This window comes from Fulvia fulva, chromosome 4 (genome assembly GCF_020509005.1).
Source record: "Fulvia fulva chromosome 4, complete sequence".
NCBI lineage: Eukaryota > Fungi > Ascomycota > Dothideomycetes > Mycosphaerellales > Mycosphaerellaceae > Fulvia > Fulvia fulva.
In genome coordinates, this window is record NC_063015.1 from 1,616,931 (window position 1) to 1,639,449 (window position 22,519).

Consider the following 22,519-nt stretch of genomic DNA (forward strand, 5'->3'; position numbering starts at 1 on the left):
ACCTCGTACAAACGTTCGGATCCTACTATGGAGATCATGCTCGTATGGTGCTGTGACACTACCGTAGTGAAGACAACTCCCTCGTAGAAGCCGTTCGCACATGCTCACTGATGCTACCCCAGACGCCGAATCTTGGTTAGCTAAAGACTGACAGGTGGGGAGAAGCAGGGGTAACAAAAGTATAAATGCAGCGGACTGCTTCCTCATCCAGATTTGCTGAAGACAAGGCGAGCTTGGCTGCCGCAAGCTCTGCTGTGAGTGGTGCTGCAGCTTGGAGTGCTCTTTTGCAAGATAGAGTTCCCTCGGCTTGTCCTGGAAGAGGCTGATCTTTTGCCTCTTTTCGGCAACTATTTGTTGACGTCCATGGCGTACACGGTACAGGTAGCAATAACTTTGTCGCCTTCACTTACCCCGGACTTCCAGTACAGCACGTTGCGATCACGAGGGATAGGTTCGCCCGTGGAGAGCCCATCCTCTGGGTGGTCTGTATCTCTCCGGACTTGAAGATCTCTTCTCCAAGAAGGTAGAGCCAGATCGTTGCCATGCTCCGAGGAAGTTGGCTCATGGATTTCCAAGATGCGGCTCTAAGACCATGCGGTCAGATGGCAGTGAGGACCCACTACGCAATGTCCGCCATCGTGGTGACATGAGGGCCGCAGAGATTCGTACTTATGATGTACATGTGCGAGGGAGTCCGCCAGGTCTTGCGTTAACAAGGCATTCTCCCACGTTTGGCCACTCCGAGGGCAGGTGACAAAGTTGGGTGCCGCCGAGCGCGTCGACTTCATATTGAAGCAAAGGCCTTTGCTTGAATGCGCTGGCGTATAGCTCAGCAGGAAGGCCGTAACAATACAATTGGGCTTATAGCGCGTCGAGCCCTTGGTTATGCGCCCATGGAGACGCGTAACCACGCGCACCGCGCAAATTGAATGCCAGGGTCGTGAAGACATAGTTCTATGCGGGGCAGGAACAAGAAGCTTGATCCTATCGATTCTGGGTCCAGTTGTTGAGACCTTGATGGTATATCATTCCATACCATGCTGGCCGTGCTCTCTACCCCCTTCATGAACTACATATATCGACGGCCGCCTAAGTGATGGCTGAAGTGAATGCGGGAAGGAGAGATGTCCTTGGCGATGACGAAAGAAATGCCCCTCCACGTGTTTCAGCTTGCAGGCAAGCACGAGCAGCGATTCGACAGGGCGACAAACGCGAGCTTGGCAATGGACTCGGAAACAAGACGAGGCGGGGCATCTTCTCGTAAACAAACACTTTCCCCCAAAGCCACAAGACACGACACACACTGCTAAGCACGAGACCCATACCACACCGCCAACATGGCAATCAAGTACGGCAGCTGGCTGCCGATCCTCGCCCTCTGCCTCGTCCTCTACGCTCGTCCCACCCACGCATTCGGAGCTGGAAACATTGGATCGACCAGCAAGATTGAAGGTCAGAATTGGCGTCATGGCGATATCGAAGACACCCTCCTCACTCTGCTCACTGCACGTGCAATGGGCGGGGAGAAGTTCAGCAAGGTAAGCACGCTGCAGCGTAGAGGCATTATGTCTGTGAGACAAGGCCTCGCACACCTCGAGTATTGCTGACACCTTTCTGTTTGGCAGCTCGATGTGAAGCGAGTTTACTTTGGCAACTGGTTGCGAGACTACAGCCAGGCAGTCGATGTCGGAACTGTCAAGTATGTTAGTGCTGAGGCCATCCGTCTCTTGCTCTGGATACTCGGTTTCATGTCCTTTGGCTATGGAACCGGCGAGTTCGAGGTCACCAAGGAGCGCTTGGGAGTTTACAGGCCAGAAGAGCACATCGACAATCCCCGCGACTATGCGGACAACCTCGACGCGAGACAATACGACCGCAGACTGCGTGGTCCGGTCGACGAACGACGCGAGCTGGGCATTGACGAACAGACCGGCCTGAAGCACTACATTGCCTCTGAGCAGCAGGGTATCACCACTTCTGCTGGCATGATTCGCGGCTTGTTCAGACGCTCTATCGAGCTCGGACGGCGCTACAAGGAGTCTCGCGACACTCGCGACTTCTACGAGGCTCTTCGTCTGCTGGGCACTGGCTGTCACTGCTTGGAAGATTATTCTGCCCGTATTTGAGACCTCAATCCTTCGGCATTGAACATCTACTGACGGACATCTTAGACTCTAACTACACTGAGCTTGCCCTGATTGAGCTTGGTGAACGCAACGTCTTCCCTCATGTCGGTCGCGACACACAAGTCCGCCTGCAAGGTGCCCGGCAGCCAGTCTACCCTATCGTCACCGGCACTTTCGGCGGCGTTGACTTCCTTCATTCCGTCATGGGTGAATTCTCGGACAAGGCCACACAGTCGGAACTGCAAGAGCTTGAAGGCACAATTCAGCAGTCCCAGAACGCGGACACCAGTATGCTCAAAGACTTGCTCGACAAGCTGCCATCGGGCATTCTCGGAGACGACGACCACAAGAACAAGGCAGATCAGTTGCAAGCGAATGCTCAGGCAGCGCAAATGGAGAACATGCACATCTCGCCAAAGGATCCAGAAGAGTTCACGCAGCAGATGGAGGAGATCTCGAAACAGATCTATCCCATCATGGAGTTTCACGACAACCTTATGGTAAGTTGAAGGCATCGAATCTTTAGGATCTGCCTGCTACGTCTCGTGTTTCAGCACTAGCTGTTGAAACAAGACGACATTGGCTAACTCTTTTGTTTGTACAGAAAAGCATCTCGGAAGCCATTGACAAGATCCCCGTTCTGCCAGACCTTATCGAAGAGATTCAGAACCAGGTCAGCCTGTTCGTGTTCTCCCTGCTAGCACCATTCGTCGTTCCGATCATCAACCAGGTGAAGAACGAGCTTCGCACGGGATCATCCGAGATCATTCAGTCAAGCGTGGAGAAGCAGCTGATCGTCTTCCGCGATGATCGCTCGAGCGACCCCACCCATTCAATGTTGTCAAAAGATCACTTCTCCAACGTGCTCAACGAGCCTGCTGGAAAGATTGCGAGCCAAGTCCTGAAGTGGGTGGTGCCACAAATCGTCCAAGCTTGGGACAACGACGATGTCGACATTCGTCGTACCAACGATCGTATCATCGCCGGTGTATTCCATCATCCAGCTCTACGCGAGTATGGCAACGACGGAGCTAGCGACGGCCGGCTACAGATGTTTGGAGTTGTTGAGAAGTGGTGGGGTGAGATGAGCGAGCGAGAGCGAGATGACCTTCGCAACAAGCTGTCCCGCAGTGGTGTTGAACAAGGTCGCAACCACAAGCCTGGTGTGCACGACGGTGGTCACGGATCTTGCAAGCCACTGGGTCTGCCTAACTCAGGTCATGGCAACAGCTCGGGTGCTATGGGCGGTGCATTGGGTGGCCTAAATCAAGCTCTTGGTGGTGGCAGCAGCTCCGGCGGCAGACAAGGCAAGCAAGTCCAGAGCAAGATCAGTGACACTGTCGGCGATGCCGTTGGTGGAGGTGCTCTTGGCTCTATCGTCGGAGGCGTTGCAGGCGCTGTCGGTGCCGGTCTCCTCGGCGGTGCCTTTGGTGGTGACAAGAGCGAGAAGAAGACTTACAAGCACGATGAGTACGAGCAAGACGGGTCGTACAATACCCGCATCACCGAGACTGGCCATCGCCCTGGCGGCTACGGTCAGGAGGAACGCTATGGTCAAGCTCAGATGTCCCAAACGCAATTCTCCTCGGGAGGCTACCAAGAGACTTACCAGCGTTACGAGCAGGACGGTCGCCAATGCAGCACTGACTATGGCTATCAGCAGACGCATGAAGTACGACCGACACATGATGGTGGCTACCAAGAGCGGACCGAGCGTCGCTACGAGCATCCTGGTGGTCGTTACGAAGGTGAAGTGACGGAGCAGCGTGTCACTAGCTCAGGCAGGCAGTATGGAGGATCTGAGGCGTATTCCGGACGCAAGAAGAAGGACGACTCTGACGACGACGATGACGACGACAGCAACGATGACGACGACTATGAAAAGAAACAGAAGAAGCAACGCAAGAAGGAAGAAAAGCGCCGCAAGAAGGAGCGTGAGGAAGAGGAGAGACGTGGCGGCTATGGCCGACGCAACAGTGGAAGCCGTGAGCGCCGCAAGAGCAAGAGCCGCAGCCGCGAGCGACGTGACTCCAACGAGCACAAGCGCCAGAGTGGAGGATATAAGCGACAGAGTGGTGGCTACCAATCGGAGCGCCGTGATGAGTACAGCTCGCAGTCCAGCTACAGTCGCCAAGAGCACAGCTCGGAGTCTCGCTTCGAGTCGTCAAGCTCCTACGGTGATGGACGTCAAGAGTACGGCTCATCCGGCCGTGGTGGGGGGCGTCAGGAGTACGACGGGAGTCAAGGGTATGGTGGAGGTCAGCAGGAGTATGGTGGCGGACGTCAAGAGTATGGTGGAGGCCAGCAAGAGTATGGTGGTGGACGACGTAACGACGAAGACGAGTATCAACGACGTGATGACAACATGCCAGGTGGATTTGGTGGAAGCAGTGGCTATGGTGAGCAGGGCGGCTCTGGCGATGGCTATAGCGGAGGAGGCTACCAGGAGCGTCGCTACTAGATGCTGGCCTGACTTATCGGCTTCCCAAGGATCAGATAAGACGGCCAGCGGCCGCACCAATGTTCAATCATGAGCTAAAAGCACGTTAGTAGAATCTTCAAAATAAGCAAGTCTTCGCGACGTTCAACGTACTTCGATTCAGCTCTCCATGTCTCTGTGACTGAGGCTCCGTCATCGCTCCACACGCGCCACTGCCTCCATGAGACATTATCGACCACGCCACGCTCTCGTCCTCCAACCTGTTCCCCCTTTCAGCAACCCCAGCGTAGCATCGAAGCGCTCCCACCCCTCTCACGACCCCTTCCCTCCCACCATCCCATCCCTCCTCGCATCGCTGATCCAATTGATCCCCTCTTCCGCCTCATGCACCCCCTTAAACATCGAATACTCATGGAACCCCACCGCCTTGTACAACTCCACCCCGTCCGGACTGGATTCTACATTCTCATCATCATGGCTCCTGCGCCGCGCCGTTGGTGAGTTGGGTGTGTGAAGCAGATGTGGAGGTCTGGGAGGGGGGTGTACTGAAAGAGAGCCGCCAGTCTCGCCGGAGACTATACTCAATGTCCAGCATTTGTGGCAGCGTTTCTGCCAGCTGAATCCGTTCTTGGTTCAGCAACCACAGCGACGCGAGTATTGGGCTTGGAGTGGATCGCAACAGCGCTGGGCTTTCATCATTGACGGCGGCGGCACGAGGCCGCAAGATGAGTGGCCATCGCGCTAGGGAAGGGGCACTGTGTTCTGCTCCGACGATCGCACATGGAGGGACTTCGACTTCGACGCCAACGACTGGATATAGTGTAGTCTAGCGCTCTTTTTGCAAAGCCAGCAACCTCACGTGCCGGTCTTCAGAGTATGAGTACTCCCAGTTCTGTCTGTATTCGAAGCAACGCATGCTACATGTACCTAGCCTGTCACGCGAGATTCTGCATCATGGAAACCCTTTTCAAGGGCTGACCTTGCTCTTCGGCGCAGCACGACATCCTGCTGCGATGATCATCAGACTTGTTCTAGGCCTAGGCTCCCACATTGCTTTACCAAGACCTTTGCCAACACCTGGAGATTTTCAGGTAGACAGCGAGCTTATCGAGAGGCGATGGGATGGTCTGACAGCACTCCGGCAAATACGACACCCCAGGAGCATCCATTCACCGAATGAGCGAGTTTCTTAGTGCGGATTACCCGAATGCATTAATGTTGGAAATGCAGTACTTTTGGGACGGGCCTCACAATCTCTGGAGGTTGGAAGACTTACCGGAACCTCAAGATCATGATACGCAACGATACGCCATCCTTGCGAGTCTTGTCGAGAGCCTCGCGTTGGCTTTTAATTACAGGAAGTCACTTGGGCTCCGTCGTAGGCTCAGCAGCGCTGCGAATGATCAGCACGAATGCTCGCCAACATGGGCAGTCAATGCCCCACCACTTGACTCCATGCTGGTATAATACTCCGCCGACAGGAAGAATTTTTCCCTCCAACGCCGATTCTTTCTCGAAACGAAACATCAAAGCGAATTCGGGCAACTTGTTTTCTATATAGCGACAGCTATAGGGATTTGTATCAATTTTGGGAGAACGAGATATTCCGGTATACTTAGATTTCCCGGTGGTGCAAGTACTGCTGGGGTTTGATGGGTTGAGGCGTTGTTGCGGGGGTGAAGTGGGAGATGGTTATACTACACCGTTTGACTGGAGTTTGACCTAAGTGGCGGTTCTGTAGAGCGGGCAGCTTGAGGTTAAAAGCGAATCCTTCCTTCGCCAAGAATGCGAGCGCCTTCGGGCTCTGCTATGCTGGGAGAAACAAGCTTCAAGTGCTGGCATTGCATTCTGCAGACTCTAGCTTTAGCCGCTTCGTTCCTTCGCTCAGTGCTGGAAATGACCGAGCGCCGAGCCTGGAGCACGAAAGCACAGTGTGGCGGCTGGCTCGACAGCAAGGAGTAGCTACGAATTCATCATTCATTCCCATCATATACCTGAGCGAAGCTCTATTCACCATCAGCTTCAGCGGTCTCTGCCTCGCGTTCCAGCTTCTCTAGCCTCTTAAGCGTCACATCGTCGAAGATGGACTCATCGTCGCCAGGAATCGCAGACCGGCCCCAGTGCACTACAGGACCAACCATCTCGTTCCAATCACGACGCTTCTGCATCAGCGCCCTCACACCATCACTGACACCTCTCCCAGCAACGCCTGACGCAACCCCTTTCTGTCCCGGGCGCGCTTGACCACCCTTCTTCTGGTTCGGCTTGGCCAGAGACCTGTTACGTTTGAGGTAAGCCGCGTTAACCTGGTTGTCGAGGTCATCCGCAATGTTCGAGTATTCTTGCATCGCCATGCGCTCCTCAGTCAGCTCTAGAGCCCGTGCCTTACGGATGTTGTTGATGCGGCTGACGCGACGGAGTTCGTGCTGCAAAGTGCGAAGACGAGCTGATACCTCGTCGTCTTCATGGCTGTCGTAGTTTGGTACTTCACCTGGAGGCAGAAGTCCGATATACCTCAGCTCCTGTAACGCACGCATCTCGAATGTCTCGTAATCTTGTGATACCAAATTTGCAGGTCTGGGCGCATCTGCAGGGAGGCACGAGACTGGTTTGAATTCTTCTGCTCCAGCAGTAGGTGCCGGTGCTTCAGCCTCGACATCGCCGTTGACCATGGACGTGTCGCCGTTCGCATCCTCCTCATTGTCTTTCTCCTTCCTGGCAGGATTGGGGTTCGGGCGAATGACGGACATAAGGCGGCTCATCAAGGGACCCATGCTCACGGTGTCCTGATCAGCAATATCATCCTCCATGTCTTCCATGCTACCTCTCGCCTCATTCGGATTGTTGACATGCTTTTGAGGTGGCTCGATACCTGTCGTGCCATCCTCGGCTGCCCAAAGTTCTCGATAGCCCTTGTTGCCTCGTGGCGGAAGAATGTAAGGTGTGATCCTATCCCCTCGTTCTTTCAACACTGCCACGTCTTCCTCGGAGTAGGCTCGTATGTACGGCTCGATGTAAGTCTGGAATGTCGAGAAGTTGACCTGATTTGCAGGCTTCGCATTGCTGAAGTCTGCATCTGGAGGGTCGCCTGCTGTCAATTCTCGGAGGTCGCTCTCTGGCCAGACCTTCACGTTCAGAATCGCTTGCTTCTCCTCAACCGTCATTTCGTCGTTCAGTTCTCGTATGTCGTAGATGACCGGATCGTTGCCTTTCGTTGGGTCTTTGCCGAATATGCGCTCGTAGAGTGGTGCGGCAGCCGGCTGCTCTGCACGCGACTCGCCTGATTCTGAATGTGAGTCTGCAGTGTCCATGAGTTCTGGTACGACTGTGCCGGGTTGTACAGGAGGTGAAGGGGGAGCTTGTTGGCCTAGAACGGAGTCCTGTTGGTTAGCGAAGTACACACCTTTGCGTCTTTTTCTCCTTAGCTGTGGCATGATATTGTAGCTATGCGCCAGTTAACTGGGCCGCGCCAAACAACCGCTCACTGTCGATAGTGATGTTTCTGTTGACACGGACCGCAGTCAAGACAGCTATGCGCATAGCTCCTGCTCGCCACCGCAGATAGTAGAAGCGGCAGTGACACCCCTCCGACATACCTTGATGCACACCCACACCGTCCTGCCTCGCTACGCCATGTGCGCCCACATCTGGTAAGGCCTCCCGCTTCTCCTTCCGCTCAGCCTCTTCCTCGTCAATGTCCATATCGTCGTGGTTGCGCTTCTTGCTCGGTGTCTTCTTCTCAACTCGCTTCTCATCCTGCTCGCGCTTTATCTTTGCTCGCTCCTTCTCTACTCGCTCTGCCTCCTGTTCTCTTTCTATCTGCATCCGCTCCTTCCGCCGCTGCACCAGCTGCCTCATGCTCCGATCGCATATCTCGCCTCGGCGCGTCATGTACTTGGCGACGATATCTCGGCTTTTGTCGTGGATGACGCGCAATTCTCGAGCCAGCGGGGGGTCGCCTGGTTTGGCCACGGAAGCATCGCTCTTCTCGATCCATGTCTCTATGCTTGGCTCGGAGGAGACCAAAGCGGCAGTCGGCGTCTTCAAGTATGGGGTCTCCTTTGCCATGGTGGTACTGGCGCCGACAGCTGTAGAAGGAGTGGCCGTAAGAGGAGTGGAGGGTGTTGTTTCGGTCAGAGCAGAGACTGGTGTGGAGTGCCGGGAGGTCGACCTGCGATCAGCCTTGCCGGCTGACTTGTGTCCTCCGCCTTTCTTCGAAGCGGTAGGCGCCATGCTGATGCGAGCCAACAATCGTCGTGCTTGGGTTACGCTGCCACGCGAATCGGCTGGCGTGCATGTGCGTGCGTGCGGGGGAAAGTGTAGCGACCGCCTGCAGTGCGACCAGAAAGCTTTACACAACAGACAACGACGCGCCGGCCGACGTGTACCATTCACTGGATGTGTAGAAGGATTCCGCACTGACGGGCATGGTGAATGCCACATGCACGAAACGACCACGATGAACTGGCCACAAGCTTCGCCGCACCCCAGCAATCGCCGCACCCCAGCTCGGATTCTCGCGTTCCGACACATGGTGTTGCTGGCTTGTATCAATTGCCACACACGCTCAAAATACACGATATGTAGCTCAAATTGCTCAGAATAGCATCGCGAATACAGAATTTGAGAGCCTGTGGGCACTATAGTGGGCTCCATGGTGTGTTGTTGTATGTGGTGAGGTGGTGAGAAAGCAAGAAACGCGTGAATCTCGACACGGGCGCATGAAGCTTTGGTGGGGCTCTCACCAAAATCCCATGCCGAAGCGTCAACACCAACCTCTCGGCAACACAACGTGTTTTTACGCAATATGAGTATGCAGAATGTGGAAACAGATAGCTGCGAACACATTGGGAAAAGAATCAAGTTGATATGAGCAATATTGGTGGTGTTGATGATAAAAAGTCACTGGGGTGCGGCGATTGCTGGGGTGCGGCGAAGCTTGTGGCGATGAACTGGGATTCCCCGCTAGCGGCGGCTCAATCATGGCCAAGCTTTTCGACCTGGAGGCTGGAGCCTGCCACCTCAATCATCCAGTACCATCTATCATCCCCTCTTGGACTGCGTTTGTCGGTGGCGCATTGTTTCGATCCGCGCGCCACACTGTCAGGACTCAGCCATCACCCTTTGCGATCTCCCACCACGTCACTGCTCTTCCTCCTCTGCCTTTGCCCCCGATAGTGTCGTCGATAGCGCGCCGACGTTGCGACGTCCCGACTGTCTCATTCCAGCAGCCCGCAGTATGAGCGTGAGGCTCGCGTGGGAACAGTCGCATTGTTGACTTGGCCTCCATTGTCCCACTGAATCGGTGAACTCACGGGCCACGGCCTTTGTGTTGCCGCAATGAGTACGTACTCTCCATGCACCACTTTCGCTTTCATGCCTGATGGCTCGACATGGCCCCCTTCACACCACCCGCTGGCCATCATCGTCAGGAGCCTCCGCTACCAGTCAGCATTTCGTCAGTGCATCGTGTTGACGAGCATCTCACAGGTGCCCAGTCGCTCCAGGTCATCACACTTGTGATTAATAACCCAGAGTGGCATAACAACAACAGTCCGAGTGACCCTGCTACTCAGGTGAACAGCACTCTATCCTTCAACCACGTTACATCCTTCGTCATTCGGACCCTATCCTCCAATGCTGCGAGCAGCACCAACGATGTGACTGGCCTGCTCTACGTACCCGATCTGGAGGAGAACGACCCCTGCATAAACGCAACCGCACCCTACGTACCGCAAAACGTAACACGTCAAGCGAACCTCCCAAGCACCGACTACGATCTGATCGCAATCGCACCATGGGTCACGCCGGCATGCTCCATGAAGTATATGGAGGCTGCTCGTCAAGATCCAGCTCGCAGCTTCTTGTTCTTCATTCCTGGGAACACTACACAGATACCGCCAGACACGAACGATCCTGTGTGGGATCTTGGTGACAACGGCAGATGGAAGTCCTCGAATGGCTTTCCAGTATATGCTATACCGGGGCAAGACGGAGCTCTGTTCATGGACCAGAGCGCCTTGTACAGCGGCAACATGACCGATGTGCCTAATGGTCATGAGTTGACTGAGATCTACTACAACAACGACTACGTCAGGCTGTTCACGCGCATCAACACAGGTGTGTCTACACGATACACTTCGTCGTATAACAGTTTCTAACATGCAGCAGGCAACGGTGGAGGTGCTCTTCCCAGCCTTTGGGTATTCTTGCTAGTGGTCCTTGGAATATTGATGGCAATCATTGGCCTTACTTCGCTGTCCATGCATTGGCTCCAGCGACGTCGTAGACAGGCCTTGCGAAGACGCGTGGCCAGCGGCGAGGTCGATCTGGAAGCACTGGGCATCAAACGCCTGACTGTTTCACAGGAGCTACTTGACGAGATGCCGCTATACACCTATGGCACCGCGGCGATAATATCCAAGTCCTCGCAACGAGCATCCACGATCGCAGAAGAAAAGGCGGATGCCTTAAGCCAACCAGCTTCGGATACAAACCTGGCCAGGCCTGCTCCTGCCGTGAGATCGACTAGTTACCGACCTACGCCACTATCACAACCTACCTGTGCTATCTGTCTGGACGACTTCGTGCCGCTCAGCTCCGGTACCGAAGGATCCACAGTTCGCGAACTGCCATGCCATCACATCTTCCATCCCGAGTGTGTGGACACTTTCTTGCGAGATAGCAGCAGTCTATGCCCCATGTGCAAGAAGACGGCATTACCTAAGGGTTACTGTCCGAAGACTATCACCAACGCTATGGTCCGACGGGAAAGAATAGTTAGGACCATTCGTGAACGGATGCCAGCCGACGCCGATGCGGCAGAGATCGGTCACAGCGACCATCGTTCTTCGGCACCAATGACTCTTGGTGGACGCATCCGAAGTTCTGTCGGCTTGCCCGGCAGAAGAATGAGCAGCGCCCCGGTCAATAACAGCCAGCAGATGCGACAAATGGAATCGACCACAGCGCCATCGACCACTGAGATGTCGTCTGCCCTCCAGCCTTCCGAACCTGGGGTTCAGCCTACAGCATCACCGCCAGTCCAGCCACCTGCGACGCCAGGTCGACGCGAATGGGCCAGGCGAAGAGCCGAAAACATGCTCGGTCCTCGTGCCCCTGAAGATCCGGACGAAGTTGACAATCAGCGAACGCCTGCATGGCGGAAAGCCGTACGAGGTCTCTTCCCTGGCTTCAGACGATAGCATGTCTGCTACGATTTTGACGAAGAGCTCTATGTTGATATTTGTTGTATATACGTGCATCCGTGGGACGCATGAGCTGGACAGGTGGAGTGCAGGTTCGGCCAATTTCATTCCTTCTGAGATACCCTGGGAGCAGTCATCGGAGTGTAGTGGTGTATGGATCGCATGGGATGTGTATATGGGAGGCTTCAGAGGTGTTTGAGATGATTCAGGGTACAGAACGCGGCGTTGGGGGATTATGATCATGAATGATGGATGCGATTGCAGCGTGCATTGCGTGGCGGGGCGCGAGAATACATAATTATCGAAGCACTCAGTGCCATCGGCTCTTGTCTTCAGTGCCGTGACCTTCAAGTCCCGAATTGCCTCGTCGTTGCCAGTGTCTCTTCCGTCACCCTTGCCACATCGATACTTTCGTCTGACCCGCGTTGCCAGCAGCCAGTCTGCTCGCCTTTGGCTACGGCTTGTCTCGCAGCGCCTATTTTGGAAGTCGTCCATGCGCTGATAGCAACCTCGTGGCCTGCCTCTGGATCGGACCCTGTCGCGGCAAGATCTCACGTCCGGACGCAAATAGCTGCCTGTGAATGTTCGTTCAGCTTCGCGGGCCATTTCCCTCACTCCTCTTCCCCCTTCTTCGTTGCCAGAATCCAAGGCCTCTTCTCCCAAAACGTATCCTGTATAATATCAACATGCTCCACAACAATCCTTGCCTTCTGCTTCCTCTTCTTCTCCCTCTCCATCTGACTCCTACTTCCCTCCGTCGCTTCTTTGTTCCCTCCCCATCCACCATTTCCCCCTGTCGCCTCACATTCCCCATAATCCCGATACACCACACTCCCCTTCTTATAAATCTCCGGCTCCGCATTATAATTCACCCCAAATCGACTCCACAAAATCTCATTCTTATCCTTCGCCAGCGTTCCCTTCAATTCCAGCTCCGCGTCCGTCCCGCTCATGGGCCCATTCTGCACCACATTCCAGAAAGTCGTGTTGTAGAGATTGTTAATGTGGCAGTCTGCTTGTCGCCACTTCAAATAATCCCGCAGGATCCTCTTCTTGGGGTACGCTACACACCTCCCATCGAACGTCGGCCACGGTCGCTCCAATCCAATCACCCTCCCCTTCTCCACAAACCGCGAATCACCCTCTTCACGCACCATGAAGTTCGGCCAGAGCATGCAATACTCCGCCGTGAACATGGTACTAACACTCGTTGCCAACTTCTCCCTCCGACGCTCGAACAACGTCGTATTCTCGTGGAACACAAAACTATACTCGTCCGACTGTCCATACGCCAGGACAATATCGACGAAAGACTTGACGACTTCGACGGCAGCGGCGTTCATCAATTCCAAGGCGCGGCGGTCGTTGGGTTTGGTGAAGTGGTAATTTTTGCAGAGTTTGGAGAAGCCACGGCCGTCGATGCGGACGACGATCCAGTTTGATGGGGCGATGTTGTCGGCGAGTTCGAAGTTGCGGACGTAGCCGAATTCGGTGTTGGCCATTGATGATGAGGTGAGTGCCTGCTGTTGGGCGTGCTCTTTTTGGGTCGGAGATGGAAAGGTGATGTTTGTGGTGGCACGTGGGTGGGTGATGATGGAGTTGAAATTCTCGAACCAAGAATTTGCGAGCTTTTCTAACTCATGTGGGCATGACTTTACGAGCTGCTTGATATCACGACATGCTCTCAATAGTGGAAGGTGTAGTTCAAGTGCAGCGTCACATTCATGGATCGTCATGGAATAGTCAAGGCACAGGGAATTGGCAATAGAGCAGCCCACTCGGGCGCCTTCGCATTTTCATATTATCTTTCATCTTCAACCACTCTCATCACATGCTGCCATGCGCACACATTCTTGGTATAGGCGCTTGCTCGCTTCAAAACACAGTCTCAAAGCTCCAATGTCAGATCAGCCTCCCAAGGTATCATCCGCCGGCTTGACATTAGCCCAAGCGTCCACCACACCGATCTCAAAGCAGCGCATCGCATCGCGGTTCCAAAGAACTGCCGCAAAGACATGCAGAAAGCCTCTGAAACATCAGGTGATCATTCTAAGAGGCAGCAGGAACTCGATTTTCGCCTCCCTTCTCACTTCTCTTCGTGTCCGCGACACGTGGCAGGCATTTCCTTTCCTCTGCCTTCGCGTCATCTCGAATGCTTCCCCCAAACACCATCCAGCCCTCGAAAATCGAAGGTCTTTTTGCTTACGAGTGATTTTTGTCTTGCTCTATGTCCAAAGAAGACTTGTATAAAGAACGCCGTCCCAATGCTGTGCCGTGAACGCTGGAGTATAGTTGTTACAGTGATAAAAGAATCAGAAGCCGTGATCTCGTTCGTCAGAGCAGAAGGCACAAACGTGGGCTCAGTGAAGAGTACGCCGAGCTCGCTCAATGACCGTGGACCGTTGCTTCCATGTTCGATGTGGAATGAAAAAGCATTGCGAAATCGAGGTCTGTAGTCATGCAATCGATGAATGTATTACTCCTCCTTTGGGGAGCTGTGCGATTGTCAGTGATTGCTTCGTGGATGCTTTGCAACGAACAGAAACTTACGCTGGCGAATATGCCGGACTCGTAGGGCTGTGTTGCGGACTCGTTGGGCTGTACTTGTCGGGCGAGTTTGGCGAGTCGGCGTCCTGAGCTGGACTCGTAGGACTGTAGACTGGTGACCGTGGACTGTAGCTTGGCGATGTCGGTGAGTTGCTGCTACCGACACCATTCGCGCGATACGCAGGGCTTGTGGGAGAGTACGCGGGCGAAGTTGGACTGTATTGCGGCGACGTCGGACTGTACTGCGGTGACGTTGGCGAGTACCTGGGGGATGTTGCACTGCCTGGAGCGTGCGCCGGTGAGGTTGGGCTGTAGTTTGGCGATGTAGGAGAATACGAGGGAGACGTCGGCGAGTATGAAGGCGACGTCGGGCTGTACGAGGGCGATGTCGGAGACACCTTACTGCCACGACCTCCGCCGCTGTATGCAGGCGATGTTGGTGAGTAAGTTGGAGACGTTGGCGTATAAGCCGGGCTCGCAGGCGAGTATGTTGGAGACGTCGGTGCATAAGCTGGACTGGTGATGCCCATCGCTGGCGATGTTGGCGAGTAGTTGCCAAAGCTTGGTGAAGTCGGCGAGTATCCATAAGCTGGCGACGTCGGGCTCATGCCGCTGAATGGACTGGTCGGAGCATAGCCTGGGCTCATGCCGCCACTGTAAGGACTCATGCCGCCGTTGAAGCCTCCGCCGTAGGCAGTAAGGCCGCCACCTTCGTCTTGACCAGGATTGATGATTGGCGAAAAGCTGGCGCCATAATCTGGGCCAGCGAAACCACTCTCTGACATCGGCGAGCCGACGTCGTACGGGGTCATCGCACCCTCTGCCATCGGTGAGCCAGCACCGCCCATGCCCATGTGCTGGACCGGACGTTGTGTCGCACTGACGGTCTTCAACATCTCAGTGTCGAGGAGCATGTCGAACTCGCCGGTACCGCTAGGCGCCAACTGTCCAAGAATGATGTTCTCAGAAACACCTCGACAGTCGTCAAGCTCTCCAGATGATGCAGCATCAAACAAGATCTCGACAGTCTCCTCGAAGGAACAACGCATGAGTGCACCAGTGTCGGATCTGTTGATACCGTGACGAGTCACAGCCATTAGCTCACCCCTTGCGCACATGACATCGCAAAGAATGGCCATGTGTCGGTGGTTGACGTAAGAACCATCGTTGGTCAGCACGTCCTTCATCTCTCGCATCAGAGACGCGCGGACAGCTTCAATGCCGAACACCTTCATGATCGACTGGAAGTGGTTGCAAGTCGTCCTCGTTGGGTCGACGCCTTCAACAGCCAGGATGTCCTTCAAATTCACGCCGTCGGTGTCAAGGAGCCACTCCTGGCAATTGCTTTCTCCGGAAGAGTATTTGAGTGCGCCATCTGGAGCTTCGTACAGGCGTGTCTCCATGGACACGAAAGCACGACGGACGCCTGGAACACCACGAAGCACGACCGTATCGAGCATGTGGCCTTCGAGACGCTTGAGGGTGTCTTCCTCTTCTTCGGTCTCTTCATCGTCCTTGCTGGACCCTCCAGTATTCATGCGCACCCGAATGATTTGGTCGTCAGCGTTGTCATCTGAGAAGATGACGGCAATGTCGCGACCAAACATCTCTTTGATTCTGTTGGCCACGTTGGTGACGCTCAAGCCCTTGTCAAGCAATTGTGCACGTCCAAGTGTAATGCGCAGTAGCCATTTGCCCTGCATGTCAGGGCTCTCGTCGTCATCTGGCATGATGAAATGGGCCTCAACCATGTCCTTGTCGGCCTCGATAACAGTGCTTTGCACATCTGGATCATAGTAGATCTCTGTCTCGTCGGTGACACCTCTCAGACTGGTGAATTCGACCTTGGACCGAAGGTCCTTCGCATCGTCCTTCGATGGAATGGACTCCGGCAACTGGAAGACCTTCATGTTGGGTGTCTTGATATTTTCAGCCACATTCAAGATTTCCTTGAGACGAGGCACACCCTTGGTGGTAGTCTTTGCAGTCACACCAGCCAAATGGAATGTGTTTAGCGTCATCTGGGTAGCTGGCTCTCCGATCGATTGCGCGGCCAAGACACCAACCATCTCGCCGGGACTGACGAGTGCTCGCAAGAAGCGATTCTCGATATCTCCAAGAATGTTGTCCAGGGCTAGCTTGCTCAGATGATCCTCGTTGACGACACGCTTGAAGGCCAGACGAGATCGGAACAAAGCTTTGCACAGCAAAGTCGCGTTGAGATCAGCCTCAATGGACAGTGCGTCTTCTCCACGAATGACCTGCAGACGCTTGAGCAACGCCGCGACCTTCGGGATAGTCTCACGTGGGTCGAGATCGCTCTTGCTGTTGTCGTTGATCTTGAATTTGTCCTTCGCGTTCATGATCATGCGGCTGAGGTTGAGGGGAAGATACCTCTGCTCCTTGTCATCATCAACACTCTTGCGAATCTTGTCTCGGTCGTTGGCGATGGCTTCGTACTCAGCGTCGAACAGCTTTTGCACCTCAACGTCACCGCGCAGCTCGTTGGCCATCTCCAGCATGTTGGGGGAAAGGCTCTGGTCCTTGCTGGTTGGGTTGATGAGATCAAGCTTGTACTTCTTGTCGAATTGCTCGTGCGATGCAGCAATGATCGACAGTGGCTGCTCTTCAATGAACATGGCATCGAGACCGTCCTCGCCGTAAGTGAACTGGAGGATATCGCCCAGAGAGTTGCGAACCGTGCTGTCGTACTTGATCATGACCTCTTCCAGAGCCTTCACTAGACGACGCTGGATGTAACCAGTCTCTGCAGTCTTGACAGCAGTGTCAATAAGACCTTCACGACCACCCATCGCGTGGAAGAAGAACTCTTGCGGCGTTAGGCCACGCAGATACGAGTTCTCCACGAATCCTCTGGATGCCGGCGAGTAGTCGTCTTTGGGGAAATGCGGCAGCACTCGGTACTTGAAGCCGAAAGGAAGACGCTTGCCTTCAAGCGACTGCTGGCCAACGGCCGCCGTCATCTGCGAGACATTCGTAGTTGAGCCCTTGGACCCAGACTTGACCATGATTCCGACGTTGTTGCAAGCCCTCATGTGCTTGTAAGCAACGTCACCAGACTTGTTTCGAGCGTTGTCGAGTGCAGCTTTGGTTTTCGACTCGAAGGTCTCTCTGATGGTCATACCTGGAGCAGGTTCCAATTCATTACCTTGGACCTCTGACTCCAGAACATCGACCTCTGCCTTCCGTTCCGCGATCTCTTCCTCAATCTTGCCGACCATAAACTCGTCGGGAATCGTGTCACCGATACCGACACTGAAACCATTATGCAACAGCCAGTAGCAGACAACCCGCTGAGCGGCATTGAAGAACTCAACAGCCGCATCAGGACCTCTGTCGTTGAAGATGCAATGGACGACACCACCACCAGAGGCACCAACGATGCCCTTGACCATGCGACCCCAGATGATCTCGCCGTTCTGAATCACCAGACCGTCGTCTTTCTCTTCTGTCAGCGGCATGTGATCTTTCTTCAGACGAAGAATGTTCAAGCCGGCTGGGAGGGTAAGCGATGCTATCTGCTTACCCGTCCAGCGCGGAAGTGGCTTGATGATTGCTGGTGGGGGAACAACACCGTCCCAGCCAGGCACCCAAAGTAGAATGTTCATGACTTGCTCGTAGTCGAGGAACACGTCACGCCGAGTCATCATGTAAATACCCGCCATAGTGTCCTGGACGATACCCATGAGAGGACCGTTCTTCTGTGGCGAGACGATGTTGTGCGGTACAGCACAGAGGTTAGCGACCTCAGCTCGTGTCTCGTGACTTTGAGGAACGTGCAAGTTCATCTCGTCACCGTCGAAATCGGCGTTGTAGGGCGACGTGACCGACAGGTTGAGACGGAAGGTCGAGTAGGGCATGACCTTGACTCTGTGACCCATCATAGACTCCTTGTGCAGCGATGGCTGACGGTTGAAGATGATGTAGTCGTTATCGACCACGTGTCGCTCAACGATCCAACCAAGCTGCAAGCTGATCTCGCCTGCGCGCTTGTGGTACCGAAGATCGATACGTGAGCCATCCTCGCGAATGATAAACTTGGCACCTGGATGCTCGAGTGGTCCGTTTCGAACTAGGCCCTGCAGCTTGTGGATGTTGTAGACAGTGACCCGCTCCGGGAAAGTGAGAACGCGAGCAATCGATCTTGGGACACCGACTTGGTCGAGATCCAGGTTGGGGTCACCAGTGATGACAGTACGTGCTGAGAAGTCGACACGCTTGCCCATCAGATTACCGCGAAGACGACCTTCCTTGGACTTTAATCGTGCTCGGATAGCCTTGAGTGGACGACCAGTCTTTTGTTGCGCTCGTGGCAAGCCAGCAATATCGTTGTCCATATAGGTAGCAACATGATACTGCAGCAATGAGTAGAACTCTTCGTGGATGTGCTGCGGCGAGCCCTCCTGCTCACATCGTCGAACGTTTGAGTTGGCACGGATGATGTCGGACAGCTTGTATGTCAAGTCGTCTTCAGATCGCATGCCTTGGCTCGTGCCGTCGACCGAGATACTAGGCCGAACTGCTGGTGGTGGCACAGGCAGCACGGTCAGTACCATCCACTCTGGACGGGCATAGTCCACGTTCAGTCCGAGTCGTGCCAGGTCCTCCTCGGAGATGTTCCGGAAAATGTTCAGGGCCATCTGTGGTGTAATGGGACGCTTCTCGACACCGCCATCGTCACCAGTCTCTTCGTTCTTCGCCATCTTCCAAGTGCCAATGAGCTTGAGCTGTTCCTTGCGAATCGTCGGCTGGATGTTGCCGCATCCCCCGTGCCCCGGTTGCTTCGGCTTCTTGGGGTCCTCGCCGAAGTTTTGCTCGTCTTTGTCGGGCTCAGTGTCGGCTTGACAGTCTGATTTGTTTTTGCACAACTTCGTAATTTGCTCGAAACGTCGCTTTGGGTCGCGAAGCCTACTGGCCAGTACGAACGCAGGGTTGCGCTGCAGACATTCGTGTAAGCACTGAACAGAAAAGAGGAGACTCACCTTGTGCGAAACAACGGAAAGAACTTACTTCATCTTCCAAGAGCTTCCCGCAGTTGTGGCACACAGACTCGAGGATCTTCTTGATCTTGGTGATGAAGCCTAGTCACGTGATGATCAGCATATGTAATGAACTGGTGTCAGGCTTCGAAAGCACTGCTTACCGACGTGGAAGACCGGAACAGCCAGCTCGATGTGGCCAAAGTGACCAGGACACTCCAGCTGCTCCTCACCACATGTACCGCATCTGGCGGTGCGGTCAATGGTGCCGAGTTTTGGATCGTTCAGGCCCTTCTCCCGCGGCCGGGTTCTCGACTCGTCCATAGTCTCCGGGTACTCAATATGGCACACACTCATGTTCTTGATCTCTTCCGGTGAGAAGAGTCCAAACTGGATCTCCTGCACCGTTTTGAGCGGCGCCAACGACTTGAGGAAGCCAGACATGATGGCGGTTCAACGTGGTTGTTTGGGTGACAAGTTCCCGGTGTCGTGTCCGACGTGCTCTGAACCACTGCTTTGGTGCGGAAAGTCGGATTCTTTGACAAAGATGCGCTTTGTGTTGGCGCGTCGCTTCACTTCCTGGAGCGAAACTCGCTGTCCGCCACGTCCCCTATCAACAGCAGGCGACCTTAGTGAAGGCCGCTGCCGCGCCTGGCGCCTTCAAACACTCCTCGGCGACCTCTATGATTGCTATCTCGTCGACTGTGTGATGGCCCGCGGTCGGGATGATGCGCGCAGTGCGCTGGTAAGAATGTCGCTGTCGGTCGTCTCGCGTGCGCCCGAGTGGCTCGTGGGTCAATCGCAGGCCCGCCGGCGACTGAAAAGTGGTGACAGTGGGAGTCCCGTATTCTACGCGTGTGGTAGTCGCAATATCGCGGGGTGCGCGGCGATATTGGATGGGGTGGCGGATGGTGAGGGTGGGTGTCGTGGTGATGTTCTGCCTGGCAGCGGAGGCCGGCTTTGGCGATCACGAAAGATCGATGCGGCTGCGGCTGGGCCCGCGCGTAGCTTTCTCGGCTAAAGTGTTTTTGGCACGCAGGGCAGTCCAGAATCAACCACGGCCGATTGTCTCGTCCTTCTGCTGTGTGCGCGGTCTGCGATGCGGTCGGAAGAATGTCTCTGCGCAAGTCGTGACACGGTCGCGGTCGCGGTCACTGTGCTGGTGCTTGTTGACAGGAAGAAGTGTCGCAAGCGGAGTGTAGACGTTGCCCTGCGCGAGGAAGTCGAAGAAACGCGCCCTCCCTTCACAAACTGCACAAGCTGCACAAGCTGCACAAGCTGCCCTATTCACTGTCTCTTCCAAACACCGCACCCGTCGCTCGCAGTCACCTTCACGACTGCCGTGTCGCATACATAGACGCATGTGCTCTGCTGCTGATTGCGCCTCACTCATGACTCACTGCAGGCAACACTCCCCTACCTCCCTTACCACGCCCTTCACCACCGCACCATGAACCTGCCGCTGTCAGATCCCGTGCTGCTCGCCCAAGACATCCCCGAGACGCTCACAGCCCGCCTGCGCTCTTCCGGCCAGGCAGTATGCATCCGCTTTTCCCACCGCGGCGACCTCCTGGCGTCGGGCACTGCGAAGGGCACCATCGCCATCTTCGACCTCGAGACCAACGGCGTTGCGCGCAAACTCAAAGGCCACACTGCCGGCCGCACGGTACAATCGCTGTCGTGGGAGAGGAGCGGGAGGTATCTGCTAAGCAGCAGTGTAGACTGGAAGGTCATACTGTGGGATCTGAAAGATGGCAGTAGAGTGCGCACCGTCAATCTGGGCGCGCCCGTTTATATCGCAGAGCTGCACCCAGCAAACGCGATGATGTGTGTTGCTGCCCTGTACGAGTACAGGCCGGTGCTTGCAGACTTCACGCATGACGAGAAGATCAAGCAAATGGCTCTGCCAAACTTACCCAAGCGAGCACCGCACGAGATCGAAGGCAACGAGAAGGCGGACGCTAAGCACTTCACTACTGTTGCTGCTTTCGCTCCTACTGGATCTCACATCATTACTGGCACTACCAAGGGATGGCTGAACGTCATCGATGCCCACACACGAGAGACGGTTTACAGCAATCGCCTTTGCTCCAAGCCCATCTTACTCATTCGCCTCAGCAGTTCCGGCCGAGATCTGCTTGTCAATGCCTCTGACACCATTATTCGCACAATCAAGCTTCCCGACCTGTCCGACCCAAAGCTGCAACCCGATAGCATTCGTTTGGAGGTGGAGCACAAGTTTCAGGATGTAGTCAATCGCCTGTCATGGAACCACGTTGCCTTCAGCAGCAACGCCGACTATGTAATGGCCTCGACCTTGATGAACCACGACATCTACATTTGGGAGCGCGGTCACGGCTCGCTTGTCAAGATCCTCGAAGGACCCAAGGAAGAGCTGGGCGCGGTGGAGTGGCATCCTACACGACCGTTCGTGGCTGCGACTGGCGTGGAGAGTGGTAAGATCTATCTCTGGTCAATAAACACGCCGCAAAGATGGTCAGCGCTCGCGCCAGATTTCGTAGAGGTTGAAGAGAATCACGAATACATTGAGAAAGAAGACGAGTTCGACATTCACAATACGGCAGAGCTGCAGAAGAGGAGGCTGGATCAAGAGGACGAAGATGTGGATGTGCTAACAGTGGACGAAGAACAGCTGGAGCGCGAGGGCAAGATCAACAAAGGTGCCCATGAGGAATTCCGCATGCCGGTGCTTCTGGATATGGACGATAGTGACAGCGAGGACGAGATGATAGCCATCGGCGCCGGACAGTTCAGGAGAAAGAGCACAGCACAGGCAGATGACCTGGACTTTGTCGATGGCAACGATGCTGCGCACGGAGAGGTTGAGACGAATGGCCATGCTGGAATGAAGAGACGGCGTGGTGATTGAGCATAGTCCCTTGATGAAAAGTCCCCTGATGAAAAGACCAGCCACGATGATCGCGTCAGGGCCACGCATAATGTCCACCACCAAGACGCAAGCACTTCGCAACAGTACTCGTATGTATCCATAGCGATACCAACAGCGAGCACCCACAGAAAGTTGTATGAACCGAGTCGGACCATATCCGGTCAACGATCTCAACTGTCTGCCTAGCAGATCTACGGCATGTAGCCAAGCCAGCGGCCAAGAGATGCCTGTAGAGACCTGGGACTTGCAGGGATGCACCATAGCGCGCACGATATCTCGGACTTCAC

The 22,519-nt window shown here is 54.8% G+C and overlaps 7 protein-coding genes across 7 annotated transcripts; 4 read left to right on the forward strand and 3 right to left on the reverse strand.

Moving 5' to 3' along the window:
• Positions 1–1,337: 1,337 nt before the first annotated feature.
• Positions 1,338–4,587, forward strand: CLAFUR5_04357 (uncharacterized protein; the record flags this gene model as incomplete). Its single annotated transcript, XM_047903505.1, has 4 exons — positions 1,338–1,538; positions 1,626–2,118; positions 2,172–2,626; positions 2,731–4,587. 4 exons carry the CDS (start codon positions 1,338–1,340, stop codon positions 4,585–4,587), a joined length of 3,006 nt encoding a protein of 1,001 aa, XP_047760059.1.
• A 1,985-nt stretch (positions 4,588–6,572) lies between these two features.
• On the reverse strand, positions 6,573–8,799 carry CLAFUR5_04358 (Chromatin-remodeling complexes subunit ngg1; the record flags this gene model as incomplete). The annotated part of the gene is made up of 2 exons (XM_047903506.1): positions 6,573–7,933; positions 8,163–8,799. 2 exons carry the CDS (start codon positions 8,797–8,799, stop codon positions 6,573–6,575), a joined length of 1,998 nt encoding a protein of 665 aa, XP_047760062.1.
• Positions 8,800–9,959: 1,160 nt separating this feature from the next.
• Positions 9,960–11,771, forward strand: CLAFUR5_04359 (uncharacterized protein; the record flags this gene model as incomplete). Its single annotated transcript, XM_047903507.1, has 2 exons — positions 9,960–10,686; positions 10,738–11,771. The coding sequence occupies 2 exons, from the start codon at positions 9,960–9,962 to the stop codon at positions 11,769–11,771; spliced, it is 1,761 nt and encodes a 586-aa protein (XP_047760063.1).
• Position 11,772: 1 nt separating this feature from the next.
• Positions 11,773–11,973, forward strand: CLAFUR5_20033 (uncharacterized protein; the record flags this gene model as incomplete). The annotated part of the gene is made up of 1 exon (XM_059462889.1): positions 11,773–11,973. One exon carries the CDS (start codon positions 11,773–11,775, stop codon positions 11,971–11,973), a length of 201 nt encoding a protein of 66 aa, XP_059318965.1.
• Positions 11,974–12,385: 412 nt separating this feature from the next.
• Positions 12,386–13,276, reverse strand: CLAFUR5_04360 (tRNA(His) guanylyltransferase; the record flags this gene model as incomplete). Its single annotated transcript, XM_047903508.1, has 1 exon — positions 12,386–13,276. The coding sequence occupies one exon, from the start codon at positions 13,274–13,276 to the stop codon at positions 12,386–12,388; it is 891 nt and encodes a 296-aa protein (XP_047760831.1).
• Positions 13,277–14,250: 974 nt separating this feature from the next.
• On the reverse strand, positions 14,251–19,765 carry CLAFUR5_04361 (DNA-directed RNA polymerase II subunit RPB1; the record flags this gene model as incomplete). Its single annotated transcript, XM_047903509.1, has 4 exons — positions 14,251–14,269; positions 14,325–19,300; positions 19,353–19,423; positions 19,486–19,765. 4 exons carry the CDS (start codon positions 19,763–19,765, stop codon positions 14,251–14,253), a joined length of 5,346 nt encoding a protein of 1,781 aa, XP_047760830.1.
• A 1,006-nt stretch (positions 19,766–20,771) lies between these two features.
• CLAFUR5_04362 (Set1 complex component swd1) lies at positions 20,772–22,211 on the forward strand (the record flags this gene model as incomplete). The annotated part of the gene is made up of 1 exon (XM_047903510.1): positions 20,772–22,211. The coding sequence occupies one exon, from the start codon at positions 20,772–20,774 to the stop codon at positions 22,209–22,211; it is 1,440 nt and encodes a 479-aa protein (XP_047760829.1).
• Positions 22,212–22,519: the final 308 nt, after the last annotated feature.